Source organism: Porites lutea, chromosome 5 (genome assembly GCF_958299795.1).
Source record: "Porites lutea chromosome 5, jaPorLute2.1, whole genome shotgun sequence".
NCBI lineage: Eukaryota > Metazoa > Cnidaria > Anthozoa > Scleractinia > Poritidae > Porites > Porites lutea.
In genome coordinates this window covers 8,845,934-8,867,415 of record NC_133205.1, presented here as the reverse complement: position 1 = coordinate 8,867,415, position 21,482 = coordinate 8,845,934, and the positions used below count along the sequence as shown (strand labels likewise).

Sequence of the window (21,482 nt, the reverse complement as noted above, 5' to 3'; positions counted from 1 at the left end):
CAAAGTTTCCCGGTGCCTGAGAAAACCGTAGCCAGTGAAATGTAAGGAAGTGGTAACCTTTGTTGACGCTTCGCGGAAAGCTTGTGGAACTGTGTCATATTTACAAAGCGAGTATGAAGAGGGCTCGGTAACCACACAACTGATAGCCTCCAAGAGCAAAGTAGTGCCGCCCACATCTATTACTGTACCCAGGCTGGAATTTATTGGTGCGATTGTTGGGTTGAGGTTAACCCAGTCTGTTTCAAGAGCACTTGAAGTACTGCAGTTAAAGGCTGCAGCCTTCTACTCTGACAGCAGGGCCGTTTTTGGTGGATCCAAGGATGAGGGAGAGATTTCCTCCCCTTTGTTGCATTGGCGAAATACAAATGTACACAGATCCAGCTCAATGGCAGCATGTTCCCACTGAACAAAATATAGTAGACCCATGCTCCAGAGGAACTGGTCTAGTAGAACTTGCCGAGTCTCCTCTGTGGTGGGATGGTCTTGAGCGCCTGAGTAAAAAGAAGAGTGAGTGGCTGAAGATGCAGCCAGTAGACCACCCCCCAACCGTCATGCAAGAGATGAAAACAGTAAAGAAACAGGAGACAGGAGACGAGGACACTGGGTTACAAAGCTCATTGTTAAGCATTACCATGAACAGGCCAACCATTCAGCAGGTACTAATTTTCTGCTGTCCCAAATAAGTGAAAAGTATTGGGAAATTGCAGCCCATGGGGAGATTCGAGAATGGGAGAGAGAATGCAACATGTGCAAAAGGAGGAACATAACGAGCCGCACGATCTTAGCAACCAAAAAAATCCTCAGTATCCAGCTGAGATAGCTGAGTAAAAGTCAGCTATCTCAGCTGGATACCCAGTAGCTTGCACCATTCCCTACTTAATCTCTGATCGTATTTCGCATCTAATATGATAGAGGCGTCAATTTTCACGCAATCATGTCATCATCCTAGGGCGAGAAATGTAATTAATTAAAAGTGCAGTATCTAACAAAATGTACGGCTTTGCTTTCGGAAAAATAATTCAGTGCCGTCTAAAAAGAAACATTTTTCGGCTACGGATCGAAATGCTAAAGGTGTTATGTATCCTAGAAGCGCTCAGGCATAATAACATCATGCCAGGACTTCTACCTGGATGAACCAGAAAGGATATAGAACAACTGCTTATTTTTTTTTTTCGCCTACGGGTCGAAATGCTAAACGTGTTATATATCCTAGAAGCGCTCAGGCATAATAACATCATGCCAGGACTTCTACCTGGATGAACCAGAAAGGATATAGAACAACTGCCTAATTTTTTGTTTTTACGGCTACGGGTCGAAATGTTAAACGTGTTATATATCCTAGAAGCGCTCAGGCATAATAACATCATGCCAGGACTTCTACCTGGATGAACCAGAAAGGATATAGAACAACTGCTTATTTATTTTTTTTTTCGCCTACGGGTCGAAATGCTAAACGTGTTATATATCCTAGAAGCGCTCAGGCATAATAACATCATGCTAGGACTTCTACCTGGATGAACCAGAAAGGATATAGAACAACTACCTAATTTTTTTTTCTACGCGTCGAAATGCTAAACGTGTATATATCCTAGAAGCGCTCAGGCATAATAACATCATGCCTGGACTTCTACCTGGATGAACCAGGAAGGATATAGAACAACTGCTTAATTATTTTTCTTCGCCTACGGGTCGAAATGCTAAACGTGTTATATATCCTAGAAGCGCTCAGGCATAATAACATCATGCCAGGACTTCTACCTGGATGAACCAGAAAGGATATAGAACAACTACCTAATTTTTTTTTCTACGCGTCGAAATGCTAAACGTGTTATATATCCTAGAAGCGCTCAGGCATAATAATATGCCAGGACTTCTACCTGGGTGAACCAGAAAGGATATAGAACAACTGCCTAGTTTTTTTTACGGCTACGGGTTGAAATGCTAAACGTGTTATATATCCTAGAAGCGCTCAGGCATAATAATATGCCAGGACTTCTACCTGGATGAACCAGAAAGGATATAGAACAACTACCTTTTTTTCTACTTGTCAAATTTCTAAACGTGTCATTCTTAGAAGCGCTTAGGCTTAATAATTTGCCAGGTTTCCAGCGACTGATTTTAGCTGATTTTGCGGTGCGCAAGAATGGATAATTTACGCGACTTGTAAACAGATATTTCCTTCAGCCGATTGTGTCTCATGCAGGAGAATGTCATGTCTGCGTTGTTTTGTTTCTACTGAAGTTTAATCAAAGAAAGCTTAAGCGAAAATAGGGAGATCGCAATTTATACTCTTACAAACTATAAATTAGGGCTGACCTGGAAGACACGTTGAATTGTGCCGCCATCCATAATCTGGCTGTGTTTAGGGAGACAATTTCCTCTTCCATCCAGATTTACTTGGTACGTGTGTTTGGGAGAATCTTCAGACAAAGAATTGGGTATACAGTGATTCGAATGGCTTGGCGATACTAAGTGCTTAAGTCTACTTACCGATTACAACATGTTTTGGAAGTATTGAGAAACACGCCAAACGAGGTTGTCACAGCGTTCTCGAGCGAACACGGCGCGACCTGGATTGATAAAACTACCATTACATGCAGCTATCATGCCAGTGATTTCTCCTTTCGTCGCATAGTGAATAGTTTGTGAGCACATCCTCGCCTCTCGAAACATTTGTCTTGCGCCGCTATAGAAGTTGCTTCTCCCACGAACCATAGGTAGATTTCCCGCTTAACATAATGTTTGATAATTTATGCAAAAGTTGACCTCGTGAAAGTCAGCAGTGCATTAATCGACTCAAAAATAAACAGACTTCCTACAGGGTTTTGAACACGGTTTAATTAAAGTACCTTACGAGCGCCGCGGTTGTTGACTGCAAAAGTGTTACGATGATGGATACTCAACTGGATGATTAGGTCAAAACGAAATAACGTGGGGTGCGACCTACCAGCTAGCTCATAAAATCACAAAAAGCATAAAACTCAGGGAATTTCAATTTAAATTGCTGCACAGAAGAATACCAACAAACGCTTTCTTAACTAAGATAAGAGTAAAAGAAAACTCCAACTGCTCCTTTTGTAAAAAAGAACCAGAAAAACTCGTACACCTTTTCTGGTCCTGCCCCAAAACGGCGCTCTTCTGGGAGAGCATCATAACGCGATTAAAACTTTGCCAAATTATTCCCGATAGTTACTCTGCAGACATGACTGTTTCACTAGGCCTGAGATCAGACTCTTCTAAACTTCAACGCCAGATCAACTTTTGTTTTCTTATTGCCAGGCACTATATCTGGCTCTGCAAAACAAAAGAAGCTATACCTCTATTGCAAGGATTTCTCAAACACCTAAAGACAATTTACAACATACAAGCACAAGCAGAAGCAAACAATGTTCTGCCCAAACAATGGTCATTCCTACACGACATCACGTAGAAACTATCGTTTCTACCATGGCGCTATTCCCAACGCCCCCTGATATTCTCTATGTCTTTCATCCGTAGCTTATCCTGCCTCAATAACGCCAACTATCCTTAAATAAGTTTCTTCCGATGCAACTGTGTACTTGAAGCATACGAAATGTAATAATGTTTGAAAACAGTAGTATTGTTAGCAATGTAAGCAATAAGTATTGTCAGTATTGTAAGTATGGTATGAATGTTGTAAATAATGTAAGCAGTGTAAGCAGTGTTCAAATTGTAATTATTGGGTTAAGTAAAGCAAATAAAAAAAAAAAAAAAAAAAAAAAAAAAACTGGATGATTACGTCACTTCATAGCAACCAGACGGTACGAATTTTTTAACTTCCGGAGCGCTGAGGCTCGTAGTGAAGTCATCAACACAGATCATGGATGATCATGGATGTGGCTTTGCTTGTTTATATGCTGGTCGACTCTCGCAGTTCATTTGGAAATAGCATTTGGTCTGGATACAGACGGCTTTTTGAATGCCTTCACAGGAAAAACCAGCCAAAGAGTTGTGCCAAAGGAATTGATTAGTGATTGTGGGATGAACTTCGTGGGAGATGTCAGTGAACTGAAAGAACTCATCAGTAAGTTGGACCAAAAGAAGATCCAGCAGGACACAGCTTATCAAGCTGTGAAGTGGAATTTCAATCCGCCAGTAACCATTGAGGAGCTAATTACTCCTGTTGCTGGAGTTGAGAGCCTACTAAACTCTCAAGAACTTACCTACCAGTCTGCTGACCCACGAGATGTTGTACCTCTTGCCCCAAACCATTTCCTACATGGACAGCTTGGTGGCCAATTTGCACCTGAAACCGTCGACACCTCAAAGTTCAGACCAAGCAAATGATGGCGAAAACTTTTCATCAGAGCAAGTCTTGTGGAAAAAGTTGCTGGTTTGTTTGTCAGCAATTTGGGTTAAAACGTTGATTAATTTTTTAATTAACTTTTTCTTAAACAAAATGTAATATTTTTTGATTATGTGTTTCATGCATTTGCTCAGACATCCCATCGGCCTGTCTGAATATAATATTGCTGATTTTGTGATCTACGACGTACATTTCTCTGGTCTTGCTATCTAGGAATCAAGTGGAATGATCTACTTACTATTTTCAAAATTCATTCTACCACTTTAATTATATGCAGTGTTATCAAAGACTCATAACCACTTGCATTTACTGCTCATGAGAACTAATTCTTTATTTTTAATTTTTTAATTTTTGTATTTATTTATTTACTTAGGTTTGCCAATTCTTGGCAGGGTCACTGCAACAGCGCATGGCGCCACTGTGCGGGCCCTTAACAGTCCCTCCACCCCCCATGAGAGAAAGACCACCAAAACAGGAACTACATCGATCCCCTAATCTTTACAAACAGTGGGTGGGTTCTTTAATGCCCCACAGAATTTATATCTGCAAGGGTTGCAAGACGGGGCTTATGGTTTATCGTCCTTATCCTAGAAGACTAGAAAGTCTAACTGTTTGTAGGTGTCTTTACAAAGGCAGCACTTTCTTCTCAGTTATTTAAAGACCCTGAGTGTTGGGCCATCTGGGGTTTGAACCAACAGTGCTTCCCACTCAGCAGACCGGTGCTTATCCAATTGAGCTAACTGGGTGGGGGTTAATAATAATAAGAATAAAAATATTTCCATACTGTATGCCTGGCCAAAGAGGGACATTCACTTACAGCTATCGAGTCACTGAGTGACAAGTTCATCAGAAGTCATGAGAAACTGTATTTTTCAACACGTTTTTCATTCTTTTTTTTTCTTTATACCTCTTTAGACCATCTGGCAGCGTGATAGCTTCATCCCAACGAAAACCCCATAGACATGAGATCATTTTCTTTGAAAGAAATGGCCTTAGACATGGTGAATTCATTTTGCCTTTCAACAAGATGGAAGTACAAGTAAGCCTGTTTTCAGATATTTTATGTGGCTAAATGTAATTCAATTTAAACTCAAGACAAATAATTATGCTGGCCACCAGTTAGCCTGCGAGCAAACTCTCCCAGGGTTCTCTGGTGTACCCCTGGGATCATCAGGAGAGCTTGCACACAAGCTAGCTAGCAGTCTCAACTGTATATGGGGGGGGGGGGGGGGGGGGCGGGGGGTTACTAAGACACGTCAATCATTTGGCTCACATTGCCTTTGCTTGCAGTAGCTATAGCTGTTTCGCTCCCAGCCCTCCCTTCCATCTGGATGCCCTTTGGTAAGTATCTGCACATTTCTCCACTGAGGTTCTCAGTGTGATGGTGCCTGGTTGCTGTCGCTCACAGGATTTTCATGGTTACCTTCTAGGCTTGCTTTTGGCTCCCTTCGGTTTCAGCAGTCGATTGGTTTGATAAGTTATAAAAAGTGTTAAATTTTAGTTCTGGGTTTACTTTGGTCATGAAATATACATAAATGGTTTGTAGTACGTGTATTATTTTATGATTAATCTGTTTTTTTTCAAAGGTTGTAGAGCTGGCATGGAATATAGATTCAACAGTCCTAGCTGTGTGGGCAGTAGAATTGCAGTCTCAGGAGTTAACTGAATCACAGTTTGTTCCAAAGTCTTATGGTAAATTTAAGAGTCGCTACTGTCGCATACAAGATAACACCATCCATTCTTTCATTTTTTGTAGTCTCTTTTGTCTGACCTTTCCTTTATGTCCATTTTGAAAAATTAAATGCATGTGAATGCCTCTGGAAAAAAAATTCTGAGGAGAAACTGTCCAGTTGTTTTAGGTCTGGCGTGACAGAATGGCTTTAGGGTTAATTATCTGTACACAAAAATTGACTTTTGTGGAACTTGAGTATTACCATTGTAAATGTGAAAAATTACTAGGAAGCTTGCCTATAGACTGTGATTTTAGTTTTGTTTATTTGCTGTTACCAGAAATCTTCAGTAAAATTATTAATATTACTGGTAATAATTTTTCAATGTTTAGTTATGGTATTATTTTTCTAGTTCAATTATGGACTGTAAATAATTACCACTGGTACCTTAAGCAACAGCTTGAATTCCCAGCTTCATTGAAAGACAGAGTAGCATGTTTTACGTGGGATCCTGAAGTCTCTTTGAGGATGCATTTAATGACGAAAGGTAAGAGCTACATAAAGAGTATTTATTAAAAACTCACTTTCATCCAACAAGGTATACAAGCACCAGTTGTTTTTGTTTTGAAGTGCTTGCATCATTAAAAGTTGCAATCAGATTGTTGGTTAGTTCTCTTATATGTTCTCATAATGTAGGAACTAACTGTTCCTTGTCATGCATCGGTTGAACATAGGTCTGTAAGACAGTTTATATCAACCATTTATTTTCCTCCATCACAATAATCGATGATTCTTGCAAATATATTATTTGTCACGTTTGGTAACCAGTTTGTAGTTGCTTTGTTGGCTTTAATAAAAAAAGGTTTTGGGCCAAGTTTTGGTGTTATTAATTACTTGGTAGGAGGACAATATTTGTGTTATGACTGGTGCTGGGGTACTGTGCATAGTGAGGGAACCTGTGAACAGAACATTTCTACAGTGGCAGTGATAGATGGAGGTTTGTACATTGAGAAGTATAGTGTACCACAATGTCAAATGCAAACCAGTTTAATTTAGTTTAATTCAATTCAATAGAATTAATTAGCTTAGCCAGATATGGCAGGGGACACCGCCAAAGCTTGCAGTATTTTGTAACACTTTAGTAATTCTGAGTTAAACAGATTAATCTGAGGTTTCCTGGTGTAACCAGTGTTACCCTTTGATTTCCTGTGAACCTTTGAAAAATCTTTAAGAGTGCATTTTGATGGTATAGAGCACAAAGAAGTCGAGCAAGTCGCACAAAGTTAAATCAGATTGAATTTGTGCAACTTGTTGCGGCAACAACATTCTGTTGCTAAGACAAAAATTTCACGAAAATTCTCCAGTACATGCAGAGCGATTTGTCGCTCTGATGTGTCGCGCAACTTGTTACCTTGTGCAACTTGTTGCAGCCACATGTTGCCTAGTACATTATGTGCCGTTACAGTAATTAATGTTGACTAATGTTTATTATATATCCTTGTTGTTCCCAGCCAAGTTGCTCCTTACACCAATGAAACACATGGTCGTTCCTCCACCGATGTCAGCCATTACCATAGATCTGCCATCACCAGCATCAATTGTTAGCTTTGGCCCATCACCCATGTGTAATGATATGGCAGTTCTATTGTCAAATGGTAGTGTAGCTATCTACAAACCACTGGTAGAAAATGGTGTCAAGGAAAAATTCAAACCTCCAGGGAAAGCACCAACACTTGTAGCAACTTACAGGTACTACAGTCCTGTATGTGCAGTTAAAACGAGCGTATTGAAAGTTAAAGTAAACTAAAATCTAGTTTATGGTTAAACAAGTGCACTTGAACCTCCATTTAGAGCGGCCATCCTTAGGGTAGTGACCAGTGGCCGCTTGAAAGGTTCGTAGCGTGCAAAAACCGCCGTCTCTCTTCGCTCCTCGCCGCTAGGTACGTTTCGCTAAAGGCAGACGTCTCTACTGGCGAAACGACCCTAGCGGCGAGGAGCTGTTTTCGCAGCCTAGGAGGTTGGCCGCTCAATATTAAGCATTTGATAATCTTTAGCAGAAACATCGCTTTATTTTGCCAAAAAAAAAAAAAAAACACGCAACACGCAAAAAACAGGCAACAGGGTTGTAAACGGATGCAACATGTGACATCCAACAGTGGTGGTAGATGTTGTCCAACAATGTTTCGTTCGTTTGCACGTAGCATAAAACGTAAAATTAGGGATTTTCACGTCGTAGTCGTGCAGTGACGGCAAAGAAATGTACAAAAAAAGTGTGATGCTTGTGCAGACGTGTTGTTCTGCTAATCAAACTTTTTGCTTTTTGCCGTTCTCGTCGCCGTCGTCGTTGCTAAAGCTCCCTAATATATCATCAGGTTCATTAGTGTGTTATGGTAAGTTACCAGCTTTAACATCAGACTAAACATTTTTAATGTGTAGCTTTAATTACTCTCACTGTTATGACTGATGGCTGAGCGATGAAGAATAGGTAGCGTTAGTGTGTTATAGTACGTTAACCCTTGTTAAAATCAGGCTTATTACTTCTAATATGTATCTTACTTAACTGTTGTATCTGACTTGATTGATGCTTCTGCTTTGAAGCGTAGACACAACAGATGATCCGTCGATTTGGCGAGGTCCTTTGAGCTGGCGTCAGTTAATGTGGTGGAAGGAGCGTACACTTTTAGCCTTGGGATGGGATTCGATGACTCAAGCAGACATAATTTGTGAACTAGAGATTATGACGGAAAATAACAGCAACAGAATTGTTATCAGGTATTCACTTAATCATATCCCGTAGTGAAAAAAAGCACTTCATTTGAATGGCCATGTATTTAGCACCAAAGTAATAATTTTAAAAGGACACTATTTTTACGTCTCCTACTGGAGACGGGATCACCATTTTACGTCGTCCTTCTTGCCACGCGAAGGTCTAGCCCTTTGCAGGGCAAAGGCAGTACCTTCATTTCCCAGTCTTTTTTAAGACCATGAGTATTGGTCTAACCCCCGGGGATCAAACCCGCGACATTCCGCTCTGCAAGTTAGCGCTCTACCCTACCGGTACCTCCTTTCCCTTCCTCGCGGTCAATACCTTGATTTAATGCCCAGGCTAAATGGTACTCACTTGGACCACCTTTGTATCTATTTTCAGGCACAAGACAGCAACTGAGGAGCCAGTCCTTCGCCTGTGTTTAAGCTCCTATTCAGGATCTGTGTTTGTTGAACTCATGAGCGGATCACTGCTTAGATACAGCTCAGGTATTTCTCTAGACTATCAAGCAGTTTTAAATCTGTAATCGGCGGCAAAGTTAGTCGAAACATTTTGCCCGAAAGGGCCTTTCTGACATTTTGCCCACTTTAAAAGGGTAAAATGAAGCTTCCCCTCTCCCACCCACCTCATGCAATGTTGTTCCGCTGTTGTAGCTTCCTGTAGGAAACAACAAACACCCCAAATTTGAATGGAGGGGAGGGGTAGGGCGTGGATTGTTTTGTTCTCCAAAGTTACCCAATTTGAGGACAAATTCTCGACAACTTTGTCGCCGATTTTATCGTCGTGAGAAAGTTGTCTTCCTTTAATATTTATTTCTTTACTAAACATCTTGCTCGGTTAAATGCCACCTTCTCATCTAATCAGATCAAAAACAAACTTAATGGTGGCTTTCTTATTAATAGACATGATTGGAATGTCAGTACATCATTCGCACTTGAGTGCGTGCCATGGCTTAAGGTCGGTTATTAAAACAAGGGCTAGTTCATATGGCACCGGAAGAATTTTCGACCGGCTAAAAAATTTGACCAGACACTTTGTTCACACGGAACCGTTCAATATTTTCGCGCTGTTCACACGGAACCGACGAACCAGCCATCTGTCCATGCGCTGAGCGCTACTATAGCAAATCCAAACTGGCGTCTCCCAACCTAGTTACCACGCATCCATGCAACTGCGTCTTTGCCGTACGAAATTTTAGACGGTTATGGCGTTCACACCTGGCCGGTCAAATTTTTCGTACAAAAATTTAGACGGTTATGGTGTTCACATCGCGTCGGTTTAATTTTCGCCCATGCCGGCTTAAAATTTGACCTCGATTTTGGAGTTCGAATGTTTGAACGGCTAAGTTTTACCATCTGCCCATGCGCAGAGCGCTAATATAGCAAATCCAAACTGGCGTCTCCCAGCTTAGTTACCACGCATCCATGCAACCGCGTCTTTGCTGTACGAAATTTTAGACGGTCATGGCGTTCACAACGCGCCGGTTAAATTTTCGACCGTACCGGCTTAAAATTTGACCTCGATTTAAGCGCTCGAGTTTTTGAACGGCTAAGCGTTCAAATTTTCCTACGGTTAGCTTGGTTCCCTGTGGACGGTACAGATAAATGCACGAATTTTTCGGCCGTTCAAAAATTCGTCCAGTATCGGTTGAAGTAGCCAAAGTCTTCTTAAAGCGCGTTTTAAGAACATTAGCAAATATTTTACCATTCATCTCACCAGAACTTTGAGAAGTACATCCCAGCCATCAGCGCTGAGATTCATGGGATCGTCGTTTTAGTAGCTGTTATGGGCTATGATTGGTTGATAGTTGCCTTAGAAACCTCTGACCAATCAAAACCTTATTTCGTTGCCTATACGATCCCGTGAATCCTAGAGCCGAAATAAGTACCCTGTCTCTCCATGCCTTGAGGACTAGCCAGCCCTCTCCTGTTTTCTTTCAATTTTTATTTTATCCTCTTTTGTTTTAGATTCAAACCAAGCTTCGTTATCTCCATGGACAAACAGCCGAGGCGAAGAAGTGTCGCTTCCACAGCCTTGCCAATGTGTCAAGATCGCTTTTGTGGGCAACGAGGTTTGTTATTTGTGATGCAGAACATATAACAGATAAAACGTATGGCAATTAATTCGTTGCTCGTCCTTTTGAACAACGAAGGCTGTGAGGAGGAGATGTAGGATACACACCTGTATGCCTAAGAATAAATTACTTGCACGCATGACCGCTTTTCCGATTATTTCTTCCGTCTTGTTCGAAAAATAAAAGCAAAACTAAGATTGAAAAGTGGTAACATGTTACTGGCTTTCATTAACCATATGTGAGTGCCAACTAAGCCGGCTCAACGTTTGTGAAGCCATCATCATCATCATCATCATCATCATCGTCGTCATCATCACCACCACCACCACCACCAACATCATCATCATCATCATCATCAGCAGCAGCAGCAGCAGCAGCATCAGTGTCATTATCATCATCAGGCCGTCATGCTGCCTGTCCAACCCGCCCTGTTTTGTGTTGTTGTCCTGACTCTTACCTCAATACCTGTTCCGTTCTTTCTCGAAGGTCCTCCCTCAAGTCGTCTTCGGCCTTACCCTCCCTCTCCAACCCTCTGGCCTCAGTCCAACCTAGTGTTTTCTATGTGAAGTACTTAAAAAAAAAAAATGAAAAATTAGAGCATTTAATCAGAGTTGGTAATATCGTTTCAGGAGGTTGCCTTAGGTCTTACCCAACATTCAAGATTATATGTTAACAGCAAAGAGGTAAGCCTAGTTATTTTTCTCTTTAACCTTAAGCTTTGATCCTTTACACCTCCTCTCAATAAATTTAAATCCGTGCTATGAACCGGCCCTAGATTAAATTGCTTTGAAAAGTGGATTGGTGTAAAACCACAGTCGAACACCTATTGATCTTTTCTTGCAGTAAAAATGTCAGCATATTTGATACTGTAAAACATAAACGGTGAAACTGCCGTCAACAGATCGTTTCCTTAGTTTATTACAGAGACAATAATCGAGAATGGCGGCCATTTTCTATGTCAGGCAAATTTACCTCGTTTTCATGCAAGCTGGTAGCCTCATTTTCATGGTAAAACCATTAAATAGCGAGCTTAATTAAGGAGAGAGCTAACATCCCGACCGTCATGAATGGCGACCGGAGGTTATGTTTTCGCTTGACGGAACACAACTTGTTTGAAAGCTTTTTTTGTTGCTGCTCCCTTAATATTAAGTTTTGGAGTCTGACCACCCGAAGGAGAGAAGAATCAACTTTCGGTTGTTATTATCGCAAATTTTTCACGACTCCGTTGTCTCACAATACCCAGAAGAAACTTGAGCACAAAGAAAACCAAACCAAATATAGAAAAATGACCAGAAAGCCTCGAAGTTATGGCAGAATTTGATATATCGAACGTGGACTATTGGAATATGTGCTTAATCTGTAGTTATTACTACTTAACTTGATTAGCAATCTGAAACACCACAATACAGTTGTAATATTAATAACCAACATCAGAAAGTCGTGGTGGTTGTATTTGCATATTTTCTTACCGTACACTTCATTTTAGGTGGCCTCAAACTGCAGTTCATTTGCGGTTCATGATGAATTCTTACTACTAACAACGCATGCGCACACACTGCGTTTTATCAGCCTGTTACCAAACACTCAAGGTAGGACCCAGTTCTCTTTCAGCGAAGGCCGGAAAAATTGATATTGTCATAAATTCAGTAAAATGCATACGAAAAATGTTATTTCTGTGTCAAGCAAATGGTAACGTGCGCAATATGCGAAAAATGTTTGATGTCCAGAATTGTAGACTAAATCGTAAATCAGTTTGTCGTTAGTTGAGATTGGAGGTGGGTTGTACCTATCGGTACAAACTTAGGAGCTGTTTACGTGGAGAAAGGAGGATCCTTGAAGGCGAAACAGCTTTTCGTTTGGTTTACATGCAGAAATTTTGTCCGTGTGGTTACCACGTAGACAAGGAAAGTGAAGATGGCAGGCGACTATGACAGACGTGCAATTTGCGCCCTTCTGCTCTCTTTTCTCTCTTTGCTGGTTCATTTTAACCCTTCTTCGTGGTAGGCTCGATTTCCGCTGCTCCCTCAGTTGAGGAGCGCTGGCTCATTTCCCGAACAGAGGCCTATCTTCGTGGGAGACTGGAAGAAAACTTCAATCTCATCTTCCTCGCCATCGTGGTCGTCTTTCAACCCATCCGGATATATTTGACTCGCAGCGTTTTTGACAATCAATCGTCGATTGCTTGATTCTTTCCTCAGTACTTCCTATCTTCGGAACAAAACTGGTCCCAAATATTGCACGCCGAGGCACAATCATCAGCTCGTAGTAACGCCAAACGAAATTGTCAGCCTTTATTGCCGTGATTGCCAACTCAACGACCCGCCGCCAATTTTTTTCTAGTTTTCCCCTAGTGCTAGGATCTTCCTTGCGAAACAAGGTTCTTCCTCGTTCTAGGATCATCCTACTTCTCAGATAGGAAGCTCCTAGCGCTAGGGACAAGTACAACCCTTTGTTTGTAAACTGAATATAGAAAACATATGACACTGAGATGATCCGCCTTCTATGATCTTCTTGGTGCTAGGAACTTCCTCCCTTCATGTAAAGAGCCCCTTAGATAGGCCCGAGGGTGCCATTCTCTGGTGTAATTGCTCTTGGGCTGTATATTTTAGATCTATTTTCATTTCATCTAGGGTTACCAATGTTAGTGGAAGACAAACCACACCCTTTAGATGAAAACATCAGGAGTGTCGAGAGAGGCTCGCGAATAGTAGTGGCTGTTACACAAGACACTAAAGTCGTTCTTCAGGTTTGTGTTTTTAAAGAATAAAAATACACATTTAGATTAAGCTTTAATGATAGCCTGCTTAGTAAGTTTTTCGGATAGAGTTATTGCGCGGAATTTGTCTCCCTCTTTTTTACGCTCTCGTTTCAACTTTCTCGACGATTCCGCGCGGAAACGCTTGATACGCAGGGTACCAAAATTATTTTGCCATTAACGAACATTTTATGGCATTTTGTTTTAAAGAGTTTTTTCTATGCTCTCTTTAAATGCAATGATTAAAGTACCCAAAACGTAAGCTTGAAAGTATGATCAGTGAATGTAAAAATGATTTACTAAAAAAAACGTTATATTAATAATATTTTCATACATTTATTGTATCGAGTCGTTCGTTTCAACCTTACTTGGTACCTTTTACAGTTCTGAATGAGCCTGTATTACGTGCAGTGCTTCACACTTAGCTAATGTTTGAGGCTTAAATCTTTATTGTTGCCAGATGCCTCGTGGGAACTTGGAAACCATCCATCCGCGTGCATTAGTATTGTCTCATTTACAGAAGTGTTTAGATGGGTAAGTGTGCTATTTCGTATGTGTTCAAACTGAAAACGTCGATGCGTTGCTTTGTACTGTAAATCTTAGATGAAACTGTCTACACTCGGGACCCGAGGAAAGAATCATCCCGCCGTGGAATCTTCTGTTGTCTTTTAACGGCACTGGAAAGAAACGGGATCACAACATCGACCCTGAAATACATATGCGTTATTTACGAAGCGTGAGGTCAATATGGCTGGATATTCGCCAAGTCCTTTTTGCATTTTTTTCGAACGAGACAAGGAACGAGGCCTATATTCAGCCATCTTGACTGATCAACCTTGGTCAATAAAGGATTTATCAATATTGCCAAAAAGAGAACTTTTTGCGGGACCATCGCGGGAAATCCCGAGCGGGAAGTTGGATAGCCAATCAGAACGCAGGATTCGCTTCATCTTGCCCACTCGCAGACTTAGCCATTTAATAAAAGGTTTCATTAACTGAAGATCATACTATCAAATGACTTTAAAACAGAGGAGACCATGAAGGACTTGACTTGCCACTGGTGAACAATTCCCTTCCAAAGGCGACCCGATGGCCACTGTCATTTTGCTGACGAGGATTAACGAAATATCCTAATTCAGTAACTTAAATCGCTTTGAATGGGGAACTTTGTTTGTCATGCCTTTGTTAGATCAAGGAAACGACATTTTTAGTTGTGCGTTCTTTCCGACTAAAACTAGATTAAAATTCGACTTTAAACCCTTTCTCTGTCAGATTGAACGATCGAATCTCGTATGGCGGTTTTAACTAATAAGTCTATGGATAAAATCCTATGGTGTGACCATTCAAATGAAACCTCTTCAGCAGTACTTTCACATAGTACTATTATTTAGTACGTTGTTCTAACTTTTGAGTCTGTGGACGAAATCCGTTAGTGTGACCATTCAAATGAAACCTCTTCAGCAGTACTTTCACATGGTACTACTTCTTTTTCAGCATTTTGCAAAATAAAATACAGATATTTTGTTGAATTTTCAATTTGGCCAATTTTAACAGTGACAGAACTGTCAGCTTTCTAAAGTCTTGTGTTTCCTTTCTCTTTATTCAGTCTTTATTACCGGGATGCTTTCATAGCCATGCGGCGACATCGTATTAACTTGAATTTAATACACGACCACAATCCAAAGGTGAGGTTAACGATACTGTGTTGGCCTGGTCCGCTCATTAACCATCCTTGTTTCAGCGTGTAACGTCTAAATTTTATAGCTCAAAAGGTGGTCGACCACCTCATAAGGTTTAGGCGTCGTAGTGTTGTTAACCATTTTTTTAGGACGGAGAAATGTTCATTTAGTAGGAAATTACGAAGAAGGGCAGCCAGTGTAGTAGGTAAAGAAGTAAGAAAATAGAGCTGCCATTATGGTTTGCACTGATGTTTAGTAATTAGGGTTAAGCACTGATTTAGAGTGGTTAGCTCAGTTTTTGTTACTCTATTTGAAACTCCACAGAAATATTATAAAATGACGGCTGCTGTTGGTACCGATTGCTCCTTTAGTGTAGTGGTTAGGGACAAGAGATAAATGTAGAAAACCGGGTTCAAGTCTTCCCGACTCTCTATACAGCCGTACCTCTTCACTTGACTTCTTCCTTCCTTCACTATAAATGGGCCAAAGAAGTCGATGCCAACGTGACTGAACGGAGGCTGTCCGCGTGTAACACGTTCCTTAGAAAGATCTGCCATCTTTTGACTACACACAGGAGCTTGTCGCCCTCTGCAGCTGAAACAATTCGCGAGAAGTTTATGTACCACTGAATTGGCACGGATAACCCCGAATTTACTTCGTTGAAGTGACAGAAGATACTCTCCCCCCGAATGACCAGATGCAAAATGATAGTGCCGCACTATCAAGTTCGTAACATGGTGGTCTTTAGGCAAAGTGATTTGATGTTTGGTATCTTCAGGCAGCGAAGCATACCGCATTTATCCACCGACATCCAAAATTCCGTGCACCAGAACGGGCTCTAAACCAAATATGCCGCTACCTCTCTTAACTGAACCTCCTTTGAGCCGTTGCCTTGGAACCACAGTTATAACATCCACCCAGGCATTCAATCTCCTCCTTGAAGTGCTTCTCCCGAGCATAATTGACAATGCTTCGTCCCGCCTCTCTCATTTCAAGCACGCTAATCGGCTCAATAACAGACTTCACCACCGGTTTCACTGGCTTCTCCTTGTCTCGCACACAGAACTTGCAGAAGCTTGTCTTATATCTTAGGATGTATGCAACAAACTTCTTAAGGCTGTGCCAGGACGAGAATCTGTCAAACAACTGGTCAACTTGTATAGCATCACCATCAGTGAGCACAGCACCGACCTTTGCATCTTTCTTTACTTTAGGATCGTCTTGAGAGAGCTCTTCCACACCAGGATAGCTTGGCCATTGTATTCTCTCTGCCACTGAAAGGGTGGACCCATCTTCCACCTGCTGTTTGTAAGCAGCTCATCAATCTTGAGACCCCTCGATAAATCATCGGCTGGGTTCAATTTCGACGACATGTCTCCATTGAGAAGGAGAAGAACAGTCAGTGTGACTGTTTGCTACACACTTCAGTACCGATGTACTATCTGTTCGGAAAAACGTTCGATCAATAGTCATTCCTAACTCTCGTTTTATCATCTCTTCAAGTCTGACAGAGACAGTTGCAGCAGATAGTTCCAATCGCGGTACAGTAATCCTCTTTAGGGGGACGACCCTTGCCTTGGACATCATCTGACATAATCTGACCTGATTCGTTCACTAAGCGAAGATAAGTGACTGCAGTGTAACCAACTTGGGAAGCGTCGCTGAAGTGGTGGTGTTCACAGCTACTAGCATCTCCAAAACCGCTAGGCTTAAAACAGGGATTAACAGAAGATTCTTCCAACCGTGGAAGATCACGAACCCACTGTTGCCAGTTCTTCAAGTGTTCGTCAGGGACAACCTCGTCCCATTTCAATCCATGACAGCAAAGGTTTTGCAGGATAACTTTAGTAAGTAATACAAAAGGACTGGCGAACCCCAGGGGGGTCATACACTGAAGTGACTAAGGACAATATACTGCTGCGAGTAGGAGGCTTCTGTTTTAACCTTCACTCTGAAACCAAATGTGACTGACTCTAGATTCCACTTGACGGCAAGGGCCCGTTCAGAAGGGATGTCACCTAACTGAGGATCCTTCAGACTTCGGTCTCTCTCTGATTCAGGAATAGGGGCAAGTCTAGTTCATGCCAAAGGTCTTTCGGGATCCGTAGACGCACACTGATGCTGGATTATTCTTATTCTTCTCACAAACTGCGCGCGCTCCGCGGGAAGACTCCCTTTTAAATTCGGGACAGTCGTGCAGATAATAATCCTAACGACCCGTGAAATTACGTATAACAATTTAGAAATATCACTCGTGGTATTTATGCCAAATATCACTACAAATCATGCTGTTACCTATACAAATACAACAATTTCTTCATACTTAATCTCTCTGTCTTGATTTTCTGATATCTGATCAGCGATGTTTCGCTACTTCCTCAAATCACAAGGTAGCCTATTGATGACGCCCCTCCAGCTGTCTGGATTTTCAATCTTGCTACTGTAACCAATACTTTTCAAAGTGTTTCTACAACTTGTCAGCAAGGTCGCAAGGTTCTGCAATCCTTTTCTGTCTTCAGACTTAATTGCTGGCCCCCAAGTCACCTTATCTACCTAAGCTGTGGTAATCTTGTAACTCTGACCATACCGCTGTTTCCGTAATTTACGGGCTTCGGGATAACCTTCTTCTGGATAGCTAAACAACTGTGCATCAAGTCTTGAACCTCTCCTGCTGTATACTGACAAGGTAATACAATCTTGAACTGCTACTTTCTGTCCTTGACTATATCAGACGCTCAAATGCTTTCACAAAGTTTGAATATTCAACAGGATCTCCCCCAAAAACTGGAACTTCAGGCTTAGGCAGGGTAAGGTTAGTGCACTCTTGTATTACTGATTAACTAGGCCCTCCATGCATTTTGTCTGCTTCTCCTGGATGTCTACCGTTCTTTCAATAGCTTCTACACTGGCTTGTGATTGATACATTCCTTGGTCACTGAGGGGCAGAGATGAAGGAGACCACCCATAGACCACAGGGTTGAGCCCCTCACGTTCAACGTTAGTTACTCCTGTTTCTTCACGTTCTTTGATCTTGCAATTTTGCGGAGAAAGTTTCTTTAACTTGAGACCTAACTCAAATGACTGCCTCTTTCCAAAGCATCTGCTTCTGCATACACTTGCTCCTTTGCTCCTATCTCGATAAGATCAGTCTTAATTTTTAACTTCTTCTCTTGCTGCTGCAACTGAAATTTTCTTTCTGCTAAAGCTTGTTGCTTCACACACAAATTCAACTTTGCCTCGAAGGCTCTTCTTTTGGCTGATTCCTCAACATATCTTCCGTCTCACAGAACTTGCTTTGCTACCACTGGCAACAGATCTATCACCTAAACCTGCCTGACTGACTTAATCTTCAGGTAACACATCAGAACCAGCTAAATTTGCCTTTCCACACTCAACACCGACAATCCAACCAGCTATCTTTTCTCTCAAACGACTAACAGCATGATACTTGGCGTGAAAATAATCATAAGCTTCCTTAATGCTACCGACATCAACAAGGCCCTTCGTGTACAATTCATGAGCTCCCTTGAAATTCTCAAATACTCGATTAAGCTCAGATGTTTTTTTCTTTACACAATCAACGTCAGCACCATTGAGTTAGAGTTCACTCCTCTTCCTCGTAAGCACCGGCTTAAAACCAGCTCTAGTTCTTTTCAGTTGGGTACTTTCTTGCACATGTCTGGCTTCTTGACCACGAGGACCAACCACTTCGTCGCTAACTGCATTGGCTTCGTATTCCATGGAGACACAGGCACGTGTTTAAACTAATGTACCCGCCAAAACCACAACCTTTAATTCAAACTCGTGAAACCAACTTTACGATAAACATGGTTTCTGGATAAAAATACAAAAGACGAAAATAAAACAAAAAAGTTACACTAACACTAGGAAACGACGAAATACAGAAAACGCGAACAAAAGTAACGACAAAAATACACACGTGTAGAAACGTCCGTCTGGCTCGATGAAAACCGATAAAAGGAAAAAACAAATGCAACCTACATTCAAACAAACGAGGAGAACACATTACACATCCCACCACCGCGCGGTCCGGTGCCTAACCAAAATATTTGCGCTGTAGTAACAACTCAGCCCTACCAAAGTGCCGTACTAAAACATATTAACGTAGCTTTTTCTCCGCTCTCGCATGTAAACTTGCACTTTCATCAGTAGAACTTCAGCGCCCCTTTTACTGTAACGTCAGTACCATAGTGTGATATTTAGCATTAGTGTATAGTATTGTTTAACATCAGTGACCAGGTATTTTAACTGTTTTATAGAGGCATTATTGTAACCCTGTCCCAGAATAAGAAATTGTAAACCTTTTGCCTTATTTTGTTAACACAATGTAATTTACCTTTAGGTACTAGTTTGTGATTTTTAATAAACCTTTATTATTATTATTAATTTAGTTCGACCCAAATTAGAGTTTGGTTCGTCTCATGGAATGTTCGACGTTTAACCTAGGCCTAAGTTTTCTTTAAAACTTAAAAACTTGTTTTTTTTTTCTTCTTCGCTTCATCCGACAGCTCTTCCTAGATAATCTGGGGACATTTATAAGCCAGGTGGAATCTGTGAACTTTATAAACTTATTTCTTACTGACCTCAAGTGAGTACAATTATTATTTTTTCCTCTCTGTCATCTGTACATTTTTTTTTACTTAATACGAGAGAAGCGTGTGATACATTCAGTAAATAATAATAATAATTTATTACATTTAATATAGCGCTTTAACTATTAAAACATTCTAAAGCGCTTAACAATATGTACAAGATCGTTAGTGGCTCAGTGTGAAAGTTAACTAATGTAGCGAAGTATTGCGGTTTTCATTTGTGACTTGTTTTACGGATGACCCACTTGTGGTTAGTTGCAAAATTCTCCTGGAGGGTTTCATAACCGTGGAGGGTTTTGAAAGGTGGCTTCCGAGAGGTTTTTTTTTTTCTTTTAAGGAAAGACCCACTTTCAGGAGAAACTGGGGTTCACGCGGCCGTCTCCTGCCCTCGATGTTACTGGTGTTACAAATCGAACTAAAGTATTGCCTCACTTTATTTATTTATATTGTCTGTTTCTTTTTTTCTCGTTTTGAAGGGAGGAAGATGTAACTGCAACGATGTATGCTGACTATTATTCGGAACCAAGACGGACGTAAGTTTTTTGTTATTGTCGTAGATCTCTTGAGGGTTTCACTTTCCTTGAATTGCGGTGTAACGATATTGCTTTTTAATTTCAACAGGTTGCTGGAGCCTGCTTCAGAGAACAGTAAAGTTGATCGCGTCTGTGACGCGTTACGTCTTACATTAGAAACCGCCGGACACAACAAGTATGTTAAAACTGAATTCCATCGTAAGAAAGGTTAAAGATTACCATATTATTGGTATTCCCGATAGAGAACTGGCTTTAGCTTGTAGCCTATTACCAGTTTTCACTGTCACCCCATCGAAAATAAAATATAAAACAATATATAAAGTCCAGAATCTGGCAAATAAAAGAAGAACATCGCCACTAAGTTTTAGGTCTGTGCAATTTTTCATATGTGAGATATTCGGAGAATTGTTTTAGATAAATTTACAGAGCTTTATATGGAGCCCTTTGAGGGGTACCAACATGACGGCTGTGAATTTTTTGGTTTGCAACCACGTGACAAGGTAGGCATGTTGGGGGTCAATACGATAGAATTTTTTCTCGAATAATTTACATGAAAATATAGTTTAGTTCCCAGAGGAGAGAAATGTCTTCATTCTTGACCAGCAATTCATTCCGCCTCGAGAAACTCATTAACATTAAAGTGATACTCTTCGAAATACAAGGACTGTTCAGATGGCAAAATCCCTCAGAATAAGTCATTTTTCAACCTACTAACATGACAGTTCTCTCGGCCGCCACGTAAATACCGTGTCACACAAAACTGGTTAGAAATTTAAGCGTACTCTATTACAAAACGAAGAACCCTTTAAAGTAAAAAAATTGTGAAAATATAAGTTTTTAGCTGCTTCAACACTTCATGAAATTAAAAACTCAGGAGGATCGATTATTCTTTAGTTTTGAATTTTGGTAACTTCATATGAAAACCAAGAATTATTAATATAAACGAGAGAAGCGCTTTCAAGGGGAGCGCGAGGAGTGATGGGAAGGAAGAACAATGGGAGAGTCTCCCTTTCCTTTTCCTCCTTCCCATCACCCCTCGCGCTCCCTTCGGTCATGCTTCTGGC

General features: G+C 41.0%; 1 protein-coding gene across 1 annotated transcript in view; it reads left to right on the top strand.

Moving 5' to 3' along the window:
• The window catches only part of LOC140936478 (elongator complex protein 1-like), a 45,262-nt gene that overhangs the window by 9,828 nt on the left and 13,952 nt on the right, over nt 1-21,482 (top strand). The window contains exons 8-23 of the mRNA XM_073385957.1: nt 5,243-5,366; nt 5,914-6,019; nt 6,410-6,544; nt 6,899-6,994; nt 7,509-7,746; nt 8,596-8,769; nt 9,146-9,252; nt 10,732-10,835; nt 11,468-11,521; nt 12,325-12,427; nt 13,469-13,584; nt 14,054-14,127; nt 15,200-15,278; nt 19,802-19,881; nt 20,362-20,418; nt 20,507-20,593. Of these exons, the coding sequence (XP_073242058.1) occupies nt 5,243-5,366; nt 5,914-6,019; nt 6,410-6,544; nt 6,899-6,994; nt 7,509-7,746; nt 8,596-8,769; nt 9,146-9,252; nt 10,732-10,835; nt 11,468-11,521; nt 12,325-12,427; nt 13,469-13,584; nt 14,054-14,127; nt 15,200-15,278; nt 19,802-19,881; nt 20,362-20,418; nt 20,507-20,593 (1,734 nt within the window). The remainder of the gene's footprint in view (nt 1-5,242; nt 5,367-5,913; nt 6,020-6,409; nt 6,545-6,898; nt 6,995-7,508; nt 7,747-8,595; nt 8,770-9,145; nt 9,253-10,731; nt 10,836-11,467; nt 11,522-12,324; nt 12,428-13,468; nt 13,585-14,053; nt 14,128-15,199; nt 15,279-19,801; nt 19,882-20,361; nt 20,419-20,506; nt 20,594-21,482) is intronic.